General features: G+C 51.1%; 4 protein-coding genes across 4 annotated transcripts; 2 read left to right on the top strand and 2 right to left on the bottom strand.

Moving 5' to 3' along the window:
- Positions 1 to 89: 89 nt before the first annotated feature.
- On the top strand, positions 90 to 1,364 carry PV10_08523 (uncharacterized protein). The gene is made up of 2 exons (XM_016373555.1): positions 90 to 546; positions 602 to 1,364. The coding sequence occupies exons 1-2, from the start codon at positions 250 to 252 to the stop codon at positions 1,109 to 1,111; spliced, it is 807 nt and encodes a 268-aa protein (XP_016220466.1). The 5' UTR covers positions 90 to 249; the 3' UTR covers positions 1,112 to 1,364.
- Positions 1,365 to 1,708: 344 nt separating this feature from the next.
- PV10_08522 (uncharacterized protein) lies at positions 1,709 to 4,856 on the top strand. The gene has a single exon (XM_016373554.1). It carries the CDS (start codon positions 1,769 to 1,771, stop codon positions 4,694 to 4,696), a length of 2,928 nt encoding a protein of 975 aa, XP_016220465.1. The 5' UTR covers positions 1,709 to 1,768; the 3' UTR covers positions 4,697 to 4,856.
- Positions 4,857 to 5,201: 345 nt separating this feature from the next.
- Positions 5,202 to 8,062, bottom strand: PV10_08521 (uncharacterized protein; the record flags this gene model as incomplete). Its single annotated transcript, XM_016373553.1, has 3 exons — positions 5,202 to 7,823; positions 7,878 to 7,932; positions 7,987 to 8,062. 3 exons carry the CDS (start codon positions 8,060 to 8,062, stop codon positions 5,225 to 5,227), a joined length of 2,730 nt encoding a protein of 909 aa, XP_016220464.1. The 3' UTR covers positions 5,202 to 5,224.
- Positions 8,063 to 9,369: 1,307 nt separating this feature from the next.
- On the bottom strand, positions 9,370 to 11,326 carry PV10_08520 (uncharacterized protein; the record flags this gene model as incomplete). The annotated part of the gene is made up of 6 exons (XM_016373552.1): positions 11,247 to 11,326; positions 11,138 to 11,187; positions 10,823 to 11,068; positions 10,692 to 10,762; positions 9,994 to 10,632; positions 9,370 to 9,936 (listed from the first exon to the last, which is right to left on the bottom strand). Exons 1-6 carry the CDS (start codon positions 11,300 to 11,302, stop codon positions 9,370 to 9,372), a joined length of 1,629 nt encoding a protein of 542 aa, XP_016220463.1. The 5' UTR covers positions 11,303 to 11,326.
- Positions 11,327 to 11,894: the final 568 nt, after the last annotated feature.

Below are 11,894 nucleotides of genomic sequence, written 5' to 3'. Positions count from 1 at the left end.
GGAGCACTACGGTGAAACACAGAATCCTAATCATGTGATAGGCACTAGCCTCAATCAAGACACATCCAAGCCTCCGTTCTCGATTGCCATGTTACCTGATCACCTATCATTTCCACCTCCAGGCTTCCATCATCCCTCACCTCGGCGCACCTCAATCTCTTCAATCCCAGTCACTCGCTTGCTTCGACCAGCGTTCAACCTTGCGACTATAGCCTTGACACCTCATCCTCCGGTCCTCCTACAATCACAATGTCCTTTGATAGACTCTCCTCTTTAGAGTCGCAACCGACGACCACCCGTCGCCAAGATGATCCTCAGTACAGGGACGACCCTGCATTTTCCAGTCTCACCGAGGACTTATCCACACGACTCTTTGAACTGGTATCCAACATCTCCCGTCTGTCCAACGAGATTGCTCGGCTAGGGACGAAACGAGACACCCAGCGTGCTCGCGAACGAGTCCACGATTTACTGGAAGAAACACGAGATGGCTTCAAAGAGGTTGGCGAAGGTATCAAGAGGGCTCAGACATGGTCTGATCTCAATGTTAGTGTTCCATCGACCATGATTCCGTCTGCGTCAAATAACTAACATCCACCAGCCCTCTCAGAGATACACGAATCAAAAGCTATCGCGGGAATTTGCCTCAGCCCTTTCGGAATTTCAAGTCGTTCAACGCAGAGCTATGGAGAAAGAGAGAGCGTCTAAGGCTGCGTTGGAGGAAGAAGCATCTGCACAATCACCCACAGGCCAAGGTCAACAACAACAACTCCAGACATTAGAGGAGCCTCGGCTAGCACAGCAGTCAGAAGTCGACTATCAGGAAAATCTCATTATTGAGCGCGAGGGAGAAATCCGACAAATCGAACAGTCAGTGGGAGAACTCAACGAGCTCTTCAGAGACGTGGCTCATATCGTTCGGGAGCAAGGGGATATGATTGACGCAATCGATGTCAACGTGGAGAACACCCTGACCGACACCCGAGGAGCCGACATTGAGCTGAGAAGTGCGAGTCGATATCAAAAGGCTGCCAGAAACAAGGCTTGTTGCTTATTGCTCATCATCGGCATTGTTCTTCTCATTGTTATATTGGCCGTTGTTTTGGGTTGAGATTATACTGCTAGCGATTAATGCATTCCTGGGTTTGAGGCCAACCCGGTTTTGGTTGTACAGATTTGATACTTGAGAGCTATATAATTAGTACTTTGGTACACGGAGGCGTTATTTATCATGGCGCCGTCATTCGTGTCGACCCATGTGTTGGAACATGGAGACCGAGAGGGAAGAATGAAACATACTTCAGAGTGAACTTGAGGTTTAGGTGAAGGCTCAGCATAACGCACCGCCCTGCCCTTGAATGACGAACTGTAAGAGAATATGACTGTGAATATTCGGTTCGGCCTGCATTGATGTAAGAGATGTTTATTAGGTATCAAGATGGTGTTCTCATGAGTTTGTTGGCTGCAAGTCACAAAGTCTCAGCGTCAGCCTTGCGGCTTCACGCGTGACGTCAATTATCGTCAATTATCGCCTGGCAGGCGCACTCCACAGTCTAGACGCGCAGCCTCGCGCTTGCCCTTGATCCCTTGATTACGATCCACCGACTCGCGTCTTGACGTCGACTTTTGCTCTGACTTCTGCTCCGACTTCTGCTCGTTTCAATTGTTTGCTCGTGTGCCTTTGCTGTATGCAACAATGCTCAGATTACCTATTCCCCCATCTTACCGGTAACCCTACCTGCCCTTAAAATATTCGTAATGGCAAGATATGTTACACTCACCTTCTTCGGAACTCCTACCTCCACCTCTCTCTCCCTCCACCACCCCTCGCCCGACAACTCGAACTACACTCACTAGAAAAAGAAAGTCTGATCATGTCAACACAATTGAGCCCACCAATGAATCCTTTGATGCAACATATCTGCCCAAGACAGGAGCTTCAGTCTCCTTTGTGTCGGTGGTATTGCTAGCCAGGGCTTGTCTCCCTCTCGCCTGCATCGACACTAATGCACAGTCATCTCAAGGATTCGTCTCGCACGTCCTCGAGGCCAACATACCTTGGGTACAAGAATGGGAGCAAAGAACACTCGTGGCGCGAAAGGCACCCAATGGAGGCCTTCATGCCATTGAAAATGTTGCACCTGGTATTTTCACGGCGTGCCAGCTGCGACCTTGGGTGTCGGAGCAATGGTGCAGAGATGCTGCTGTGGGAAAAGTCGCACTATGCACCTTGGACAATTTGCTCCATGTGCACAACAGAACTACTCATGCTAGGACCTCTTCAAGCTCGAGTCTCAACCCTCTACCAACTCCCAAAAGTCCAAAGAAGCCTACCCATCGCCGAGGGGCGCTCGCTAGACAATCCATTCTCAAGTCAAAAGATCCGATAGTTACTGATGTCTCGTCCGAGGTCGCAGATTCATCAACTCTCCCTCAACAGCCCTCTCTCCCTGTCATGACTAGCTTAGCTCCTTCGTCAAACACTGGCACAGCAGGACCTGAAAGCCAATGTGGATTTGAGCCTCAACTACCAATCCACGGAGATTCACTCGACGAGCAGTCACTTCAGCCCTCAGATCCCGCTGTGCCTCCACAAGACCTTCTTGCACCTGAACGCCTTCGAGCCCTCTACTTCGAGCACCTGTATACCTCCAAGACGTCCTTGGCCTTTTATGTCAAGGGCCCACTGAGCCGAGCACGTGCTCATTTACGATCTTCTGGCAATTCCTCAACTTTGATATTGGAGTTGGCCGACTTTTACCGCCAGTGCATTCTTCCCACTGCAAAGATCGATTTGAAGTATAAAGACTCGATATCAACGGTCATCAATCAAGCACGCATGGACCCCGAAGGAGCTACTTTACCAAAGAAGAAAGGACCAAAAAAGAAAACCAAACTTGGGAAAGATTGCCTCTGGCCAAGTGAGGACGATTTCGTCCAGAAATGGTGGTCGCTGAGAGACACAAAGTCGAACTTGCTCTCGGTAGAGGATCACGCACCCGAACTCCGCCGACTGGTCGCCGACCTCCGGATGAGAGAGACAAAGATGCAACTATTGTTGATCCTCGAAGTCATGCTCCTCGATTTGGCCATGTCCCGATTGTCGGAGCGCCCAGTTCCCGATGACCCAGATATAAAGGTTGAAAGCTTGGAGGCTGACTCATCCATTGTGCTGGCTAAAACACCTTTGAAGCAACCCAAAAAGAAACGCGACCTTTCGGTCGAGCTGGAGATGATGATTGACCGCCTGTGCATTTGGCATTCAATCAGTTTCGAAGATGTCATCTCCATCGAAGGCAAGAATGACAATACAAAAACGAACTCGAATGACTCTCTTCGTGATTTCTGCAAAGACGTGCTTATCCCGTTCTATTCAGCAAAGTTGCCTGAGCAGATCAAGTCTATTTCGCGAAAACTTGCTGGTTCCGGTATATCACCACAACGACCTAAGCCCCAAAAGTCGTCTTCATTGAAACAAACCAGACTCGTAACAGGGCCGCCCGCCTCGTCAAATCCTGCTAAACCAGCATACAAAACCAAGCGCACCTTGGAACGCGTGCTCAGTGAAGATCAACCACATCGCCATCACTCGCCACCAGTGCTCTCTCGAGCATCGACTGGTCCAATGATGCCAATGATACCCTCGCTCAAGCGTGAAGCATCCGAACGGCCTGTGTCACGAGGTGGATCACTATCCAAGTCCATGAGCTTTGGGAACCGTGAGATCGATCTTGCAGCTGATTCGCAAAATCACGAGGCCAAGCGACAAAAGCTGGACAAGTTAGCCCAGCAGAAGCGAGAATTGGAAGATGCAATACAAGCGCTTAGGAAGCCCAGCCGAAGTGCTATGGCCGGTGCATTTATGGACGACATTGAGCGTCGAAAGACACAACCAACTCCACAAGTAGTCCACATTACTGCTACACCTCGGGCTCGCCGGACGCAGCATCAAGCACTGGACGAACCTGAGCTTCCACCCATGCCAAAAATGTCCGCCACCCGTGTACAAGATTTTGTGGTGCCTTCGTCGACGATTAAATCACGGGTCGAATTGTTGAATTCAAGTAGCCTCCCTCGTGCGTCTGCGAAAAAGCGAGCGGTCCTCTCAGCCATCCACGAAACACCCACTCGAGGGTTGGAAAGGAAGACCTCGGACCCATTATCTCTGGGAATCCATGGGGCTTTCGAGAGAACAGAGAGCGTGGCAGCAACGCCTGTAGCAAGAACGAGGTTCAGTCGTACGCTTGACGCCAGGGAGTCGACTTCTTTTGCACGTCAAGTCTCTGAATCTGATCACCATCTATCTTCATCCCAACCACAAAGTCCATCTCGAGGTCCCTTGAAAATGAGTCGGTCACAACGACCAGTACTTTTCACACCGCTGAGAAGATCCGATGTCAGGATTGAAGACGTGTTTCGTGATGCGCCCGAGATCCCCGCAAGCGCGGGCAAGGCAATGGATCGAGCCATGGGTGGTGCTGGCCGAGGCGAGGAGATAGACCTCGGTCTTGGTGCAGAGCTCATGTCTGACGTACTCGGGGTGGACTCATCGCCAGCGAGGAAGGTCGCTCCCCTCGCCCCAGTGGGCAACGTGGGAGCATCGGCAAGATCCGGCAACAAAATTGGTGAAGCTGTCGACGAAGGCGACATATACGCACAGCTTGGATGGAATGATGACGATGATTTGGATTTGTGATGATTGTGCAAATGGACTGAGGAGAATATTTGACCGGAGTCAGCTTCTGATGGTCTGTACATGATAGATAGGTTCAGAGTCTGGAGTAACAGAGATGCACATACGACATGATAGACACGATTACGGACTTGTAGAGATTAGGGTGTTGAATGGAAACAGGTCATTATTTCAACGAGAACTGGAATATCATATGCGAGACCCTAAAGGGATTTGGTTTAGATCTATGGCTGAGATATCCCTCAATTTAGAAATAATAATCCCGAATAGCGACTTTAGTGTTGAAGTAATTGAATTTTTCATTTCATTGTTCAATAGTGAAAAGTATAGTCCAACTCATCTACTCGTGGAACCATATATAATAACAACAAGAACTCTCAATGTCTCGGTCGACATCAGAGCGTTAATTTCACTTCGGGCAGTAGCGAAGTGAGAAGGGCGTCGCGACGTTTTCTCGAACCAGAGTGGCAGATTCCAAGACTTTATATTGTCGTCATCATCATCATCATCGTCGTCGTTTTCGTCAAGCAATCACATCGAAGCATCGACATTCATCAGATCATCGCTCATAATGTGAAGGACCTGTGTAAACATGCGCAACCGACGGCCGGAGATACCGTCCATGAGATTGGCAAAGTCGAGGAGAACCCTTCTCGCACTCTCGTAACCACCCTGATGGCTGGCACCTCCAAGACTAACCGTGCCACGGCCAGACTTGACAAAATGATAGATAGGGCAAAGTTGGTCGTCATCCAGGTTGTGAGCCGATCCCGTGGAAAGGGTCTGCTGATGCGGGTCGAGAGAATTGGTGTGGTCCTTGAAGCCCAGATCGCCAAGGGTGGCCCAATCAGGCTCGACATCAACCAGCTCGACAGGACATGAGCTGTGGTGAGACATGGAGGTCGAGGACACCATGAAGAGGTATAGGCCAAGAACCAGAGCGGATGAGAAGAGGGCGGTGACGGAGTGAATGGAGACGTTGTCCGAAACACGACGTTCCGACATGAGTTTGAAGGTTTGGGCGGCATGAACACAAGCTCGGCGCGCTGACTGAGTCTGAGACCATTGACTGATGTTTTCAAGAGCTCCTGTTGCTGGGCCTGCACCGTGACGTCCGGCAGCGAGTTCGAACATTCGGAAATCGGCAAGCAGCATGATACATATGCTGTGCCAAAGAACTGTGCAGTTGGTGTCGTCGATCTTGGCCAGCGGTCCGGCAGTGCGCATACCTGCGAGCAAAGACGGGATGAGTGATCTCGCTCGCTTGTCTCCTTCGTATACATGCCACGGAATAAACGAACCCACGGTCAAGGGGTCGGGCGGCATCAAACGCTGGTAGGCTTCGAGAACTTGGATCTGAAGAAGCGCCAGGAGTGAGCATGTGCCCAAATAGCCTAGCTTCGGTGAATATTCCAGCTCTGGCGTATAGAGATCTTGGATGCGAAACATGGGTGCTGTAGGACTTTTTCCACTTCTTAGGAGCGATTGCCATTGAGTTGCTGACTTTGCTTGGAAAAGTGCTTCGTCGCATGGAGCAATAACACAAACCGATTCGGATCTGACGATGGGAGGCTTGGATAACAGATTCGAGTACCATGAATCGACAAGTAAGAGACCGAGGATGAGTCTCTTCGCAGATTCAATGCGACTCCAAGCCTTCCAGCGATCATCGGACTCAGACATTTCGGCCACCAAGGCATCCAGAGAAGGGCCTTCAGTTGCAACAAAGAGTGAATTTTGCTGCGCCAAAGACATTAATGTCGCATAAAGTATTTGGGATTGATGTAATGAATCCTTGTCTCCTGTCAGAACCGAGAGATTGAGGGTGAGTAAGGCTGTGGCCAACACGCCCATCTGGGGGGTGGCAGGCCCCGAGGCTGATATGGAAGCGGCGAGCTCGCTCGAGACGCGCTTCAGAAAAGGGGGAAACATTTTGGCGACAAATCTGGTGGCGCCTGTGGTGCCGAGGATGCTTAAACCAATCAGGCACATTGCAAAGAGCATGGGCGAGGGAGTATTGCGAACGGAAAAGGTTGCGAAATGGATAAAGGGGACGGTGGGATGGAATCGTCGGAAAAAGAGGCCGAGAGCAATGTCTAAAATCTCTGCGGGAGGGAACTCGTTGTCTTCGAGTGGAGGGATGTCCTCAGTTGAGGGCTGGAGGCGGGGAGAATGCCAGACTGAAGGCGCAGGAGTGCGAAATTGGTCGCGAAGGCGAAGGCGGCAGTCGACGTCGAGGCCCCAATTGGTCGAGGTTTTGAAGTCGTCTACGGCATTGGGTGACTCAGAGAATAGGTTGTCCAAAGGGGAGTCGGCCAGCTCTTTCCACAGGACTGACATGATGCGGTGTACACGACCGGGTCGAGGGTTCCAACATTTCTGCACTCTGGAGAACCGTTCGCGAGGGACTTTGGCAATATTTCTACTTCTGTGCGCAGTATCGATACCGTTGGCATGCATGTCTTTGACCGAGGGAAAGCCTTGTTGGTCTGTCAAGCCGTAGGGTGGAAGAAAATCCGGGGACTGATCGAGATCACCTAAAGAGGGAAATAGCCACATCTGGAAAGGATCGTGGAAATCGGTTTGGTTGGAGGAGTCGACATTGGGCAACCAGTCGTTTGAACTCTCGAGAAATTGGGTTGAGGCGAGCTCTGGCCTTTGGGTCTGAAGGGTGTTGGTAGGAGAAGAAAGTGGATTCCCGAGGGATGATGATTGACCGGAGACCTGGTTCAGGTTGGTGGTGGACATGTGAGAACCGAGTTCTGGTTTGGTGGTGGTAGCCAGTGGTGAAGGTACGTTCCAGTGCGCGCTATTGAGCTGCATCTGGAGGGGGTTGAGTTGAGGATTTGCCGAGTCAAGATATGACGAGGACATATCGGCGGAAGCCCTGCTTGGATTGGATTGTTCATTGGTGGAGGAGGTATAATTGCTGGGAGACAGGATCTGCATTAGAGGAATGCCAGTCTGCATGGAATTGAGCATTGTTGAGGGAGAGGCATCGTCGGAAGGGGATTTTTGAGACTTGGGGACGACTCCTTCTGAGATTGTGTTTCTCCGTGCCGCTTGATCTGCCGCGGTGGCTTTGTCGTCTCTCTGGTTGTGACATTTCATATGTCGAAAGAGGACATCGCTGAGGGATTAGACGTTGTGTATGACAGAGATAGAGAGGAAAGTCATGACATACCTTCGAGAAAACGTCTTTTGACAGACGCTACATGAATATGGTCGTTCCCTTGTATCTGTACTAGTGTCAGACGTGCAATGGAACTGGGGTTTGGACTGAGGGGGCTTACGTGAACGTTCATGGCGTTTGAAGTGTTCTGTTTTGGTGAATTTGCGTCCACAAATGGTACACTGTCGCAAGACCATAACTGGACGGGGGAGAAGCGGACCAGCAATGAGAAGCTGATCTCAAGCGCTGATGGCGCAACAAGAAGACGTTGGTGGTAAAAGTTCAAAGACTTGAGAAGTCGTCCTGGAGCTCGAAGCAGGGATGCCAAGACCAGAATGAGACAGGCGGAGGAAGGCAGGCCCAAGCGAAGCAGGAACAGAAGGTGACGAGGCAAGACCTAGATGGTTGGCATATTTGGCACGTATCAAAAGTGTGAGTTCAGGTCGGCATTGTAGTTCGACAATGGAAGAACTGATGGCGCTGTGCCTGGCTGGACCTAGACCTGAAGCTGGAGCGGAGCAGTCGAGAAGAGGAGAATTTCTTGTTGGCGGGCGGAAGAGCGATGAACCTAAGAAAACCCCTGGTAAAGGGGCGCGACAAGCTGATTGTGAAAGGTAGGGAATCTGTTGACAGGGCTCAGAGCAACAACAGATTCTGGAAGAATTTGGTCGCTGTAGTGTAAGTGTATGTAGTATGGTCGAAACCGAAGAGGAGGAGGAGGAACGAGAAGCGAAGACAGACCAGGCCAGGCTGGGCAGGTGCTGGAGAACAGAGATACGCAAAGCTCCAATGTCAACACGAGCCGACAAGGTCTTCCCTAGTACAAAGAATGGATTTGAGTACCTGTTGCGGACGAACAAGGCACGGGCAAAGGATGGGTCACAAAAAGCCACTGGATTGGGGATGGGAAGAGAGGAACTGGGGTGCGGCATGCAAAGACACCCAAAAACAGTCATACGCATGTCGTACGGAGTAGTTTGGGGCAAAAACCAACGACCGGAGAAACGAGTCTGGGGAAAGACCCGGCATCCTTCAGTGCGTTAGAGGCACAGAGCCCCGGAGCCAAGGCCGAGTGGCTGCCATGACGCTCTGAATTAGCACCTAGACAGCCTATAAGGCATACGGAGTACATCCATTGGCCTACTTGGGCTAGGCAGTCTGGACCCTCAGGGTCAATTGGAGATGTTTAGTGCTCTCAGCCAGTGATGTTGGCCCATTATTGTGCCCATTTCTCCAACTCTATTAAGCGTCGGTATTATTATAATGCCCGCGGAAAACCCACTTTTCGAACTTTCATCGCAATTGCCCCCAAGTCTCGTTCACTGAAAATTCGATGGGGATTTTCCGACGAGTCATGCGCCATGTACACAGCCGATACGAATCACCTCCATGTCCTCTGCTGTACATGTAATTGGTCATTCAATGAATAGGATTCGAGTCTACGAGAAAGTAGTACGGAGTACATGCTGCCATACAACACTCTCATCGTTGCTCACTCGCTCATTCAATGCGATTCCCCAACCACCTGTGTCTTCCTGTGCACACCTGCTAGCCATGTCTTGTGGACCATGATGCGGATCTTCTTGCCAAAGAACATAAACACCAACAACGCCAGATTGTTGATGGCCAGCACACCGCAGAAGATACCCGCAATGGTCTTGACATAGCCAATCTCCAGCACCCAATCCAGCAGGTGCAGACCCATGCCAAACGAGATGGCCTGCTTGCCTAGGTTCATCGCAATCAGCATCTCCGACAAGTTCACCGTGTGGCTGTCCACTGCATATGCCAACGTGAATGTGAAGTAGAAGTAGGCCGACCAATTACACATGGCCACCCCAGCGAAATACCCAAACCAGTGCAGGTTCTGCTCCGCCGTGAATCCGTATACAATCAACGACGCTGGTCCGATCAACATGGCAGGGAGGAGCACTCCCAGTCGCATCTCGGCTTCTCGAACACCGTCGTTCTTTTTGGTCAGGTACGCTGCGAGCCGATCTGATGTGGTGGTGAATGGCACCGCTAGAAGATAGCCCACGGCGTTGCCCACCGCAATCAGCCCTGAGTTGGTCTGAACATGCTCTGTCAGTAGACATCCTGCTCCTGGGACCATCATAACTCAACTCACCTGGCTCCAATTGTATGGAGGGCTTGTGATCTTGATGGGAAAGGTATAGTTGAATGCCAGTGCACCTAACCCAATATAGATCCCATAAGTCGTCACTACCCAGAACACACTGGGGACGAGGAAATACGAAAACGATCGGACCATGGTCATCAGGAACGGAGATTCCTTGTCGTACACACCCCAGGGTTTGAGCGTCGACACGAAACTCTTGCGCGCCGGTGTTGCTGACTGAACCTCTCGAAGATCAGCCTCAGCCACTTTCTCTGTCGATCCGCTGGCCTCGACCGCAGCACCTAACCGGGCCTTCATCTCGTCTCGGTTGTACCATGTCTCCTCAACGAAGAAAAAGGCCAGGATGAAGAGTGCACACGCGAAAGCGAACTCGACGTAGAAAAACAGGCGCCATGAGTAGCCTCCAGCTAGCATATATCCGGCGTACAAAGGTCCAGTGGCACCAAGGCAGAGGCAGACAGTGTAGTAGCCCAGTCGCTGGCCTCTTTCGTGGATGAAGAAGATGTCATTGACAAGTTGCACAGGTAAGGCTTCACACACCCCCGAGCCAAAGGCCGCCAGAACTCGTGTCGCCATCAAACTGGCAAAGGTGTTGCATTGAGAGGAGCCAATGAGGCCAGCGGCAAACTAGAGCGATGGAGATTAGCCACAATGGGACGGGGCTCAAAGTCTACCGGTTGACTTACACAGATAATAGAGGCGAGCATGACGGGCCGGCGACCGAACTTGAGGTAGGTCGGCACCAGGAACAAAGAGCCTGCTCAAGAGTCAGCAAGTGTTTCACTATGTCTCAGACAATAGTATAGGTGGTCAGTACCGAATCCATAAGCCAGGTTGGGATAGCTGATCAAGCCTGACGCTTCAGCAGGCGTAATGGAAAATAACTCGGAGTAGATTCCGATGTAGACGCTAGGCCCCAGCAAAGCCGAATTTCCCAAGAAGGAATATAACGCGCAAATGATGAGAATCATGGTCTTTTTGAAATTCGGCCATTGCAGCGGGTCGTTGGGGTCGTCGGCAGGCACAGGGAAGAGAGCCTGTCCATAGCCAGTGTCGTCTCCCTCTATCCAACGTCAGCACCTTGATCAAAATCCCAGAGTCTTCGTTGAATATGTGTCAGTGATGGGCTTACCGACTGCTCGCAAATTGACGGTCCCAGGAACATCTTCTTCATGGGCATGGCTAGCATCAGGTCAGCACGCGGGTCCATGGAACCATTGACAGCATCATGAGGTTCGTACCTGTGTTTCAAATGTGGTGGGTGAGCCCCGTGTTCGTGTTCGTGGTCTCCTGCCATGGTGCTTCACTTCTGTCTCTCGCAAGAAGGTCAGATGAAAACTTTACTTGACGTTTGGATCTGGGGTTGAATCAAGTTCGTGGGGATCAGCGAGTCTTTAAAATCGACAGAATTCCAGGGGCAGAAGCCAGCTTTGATTTGATTCATGGACCAGACCGCATTCGCGACCTGGGGAAATTCATACTCTCAGACTCTGGACCATGGGTTTGTGTGGGGCCCCGAGTCATCTCATCAATGAGTTGGCTAGCCATGGAGCCATGCCAGCGCTGCTCCACATTGTAAATGATGGGGCCAAAGGGGGCCACAAGAAGGACTGGACAAGTCTTCATAAAGCTTGGGGAATGCTTTGCAAAGATTCGCTGAGTGCAACAAGGTTTGTGTTTTTTCACTGGCCAGCACTCGTTATCCACGTTTCGTCCAGTGCGAGGGACTTGCCTCCCCATCTTGCTCCAGGCTTCTCCTCAGGTGAAGTGGGATCAATCGATTGAGGACGTAAGGACGTGAGGACGGACCAAAAGCAAATCAAAAGGTGCGGGGAAGTCGGTGATACAATTCCAGCCGCAGGCAGGCAGGAGCGAGTTCTGAGTCAATA

This window comes from Exophiala mesophila (assembly GCF_000836275.1).
Source record: "Exophiala mesophila strain CBS 40295 unplaced genomic scaffold supercont1.6, whole genome shotgun sequence".
In the NCBI taxonomy this organism is placed as follows: Eukaryota; Fungi; Ascomycota; class Eurotiomycetes; order Chaetothyriales; family Herpotrichiellaceae; genus Exophiala; species Exophiala mesophila.
The sequence above is the reverse complement of the archived record's forward strand: the minus strand, read 5'-3'. Positions and strand labels throughout refer to the sequence as shown.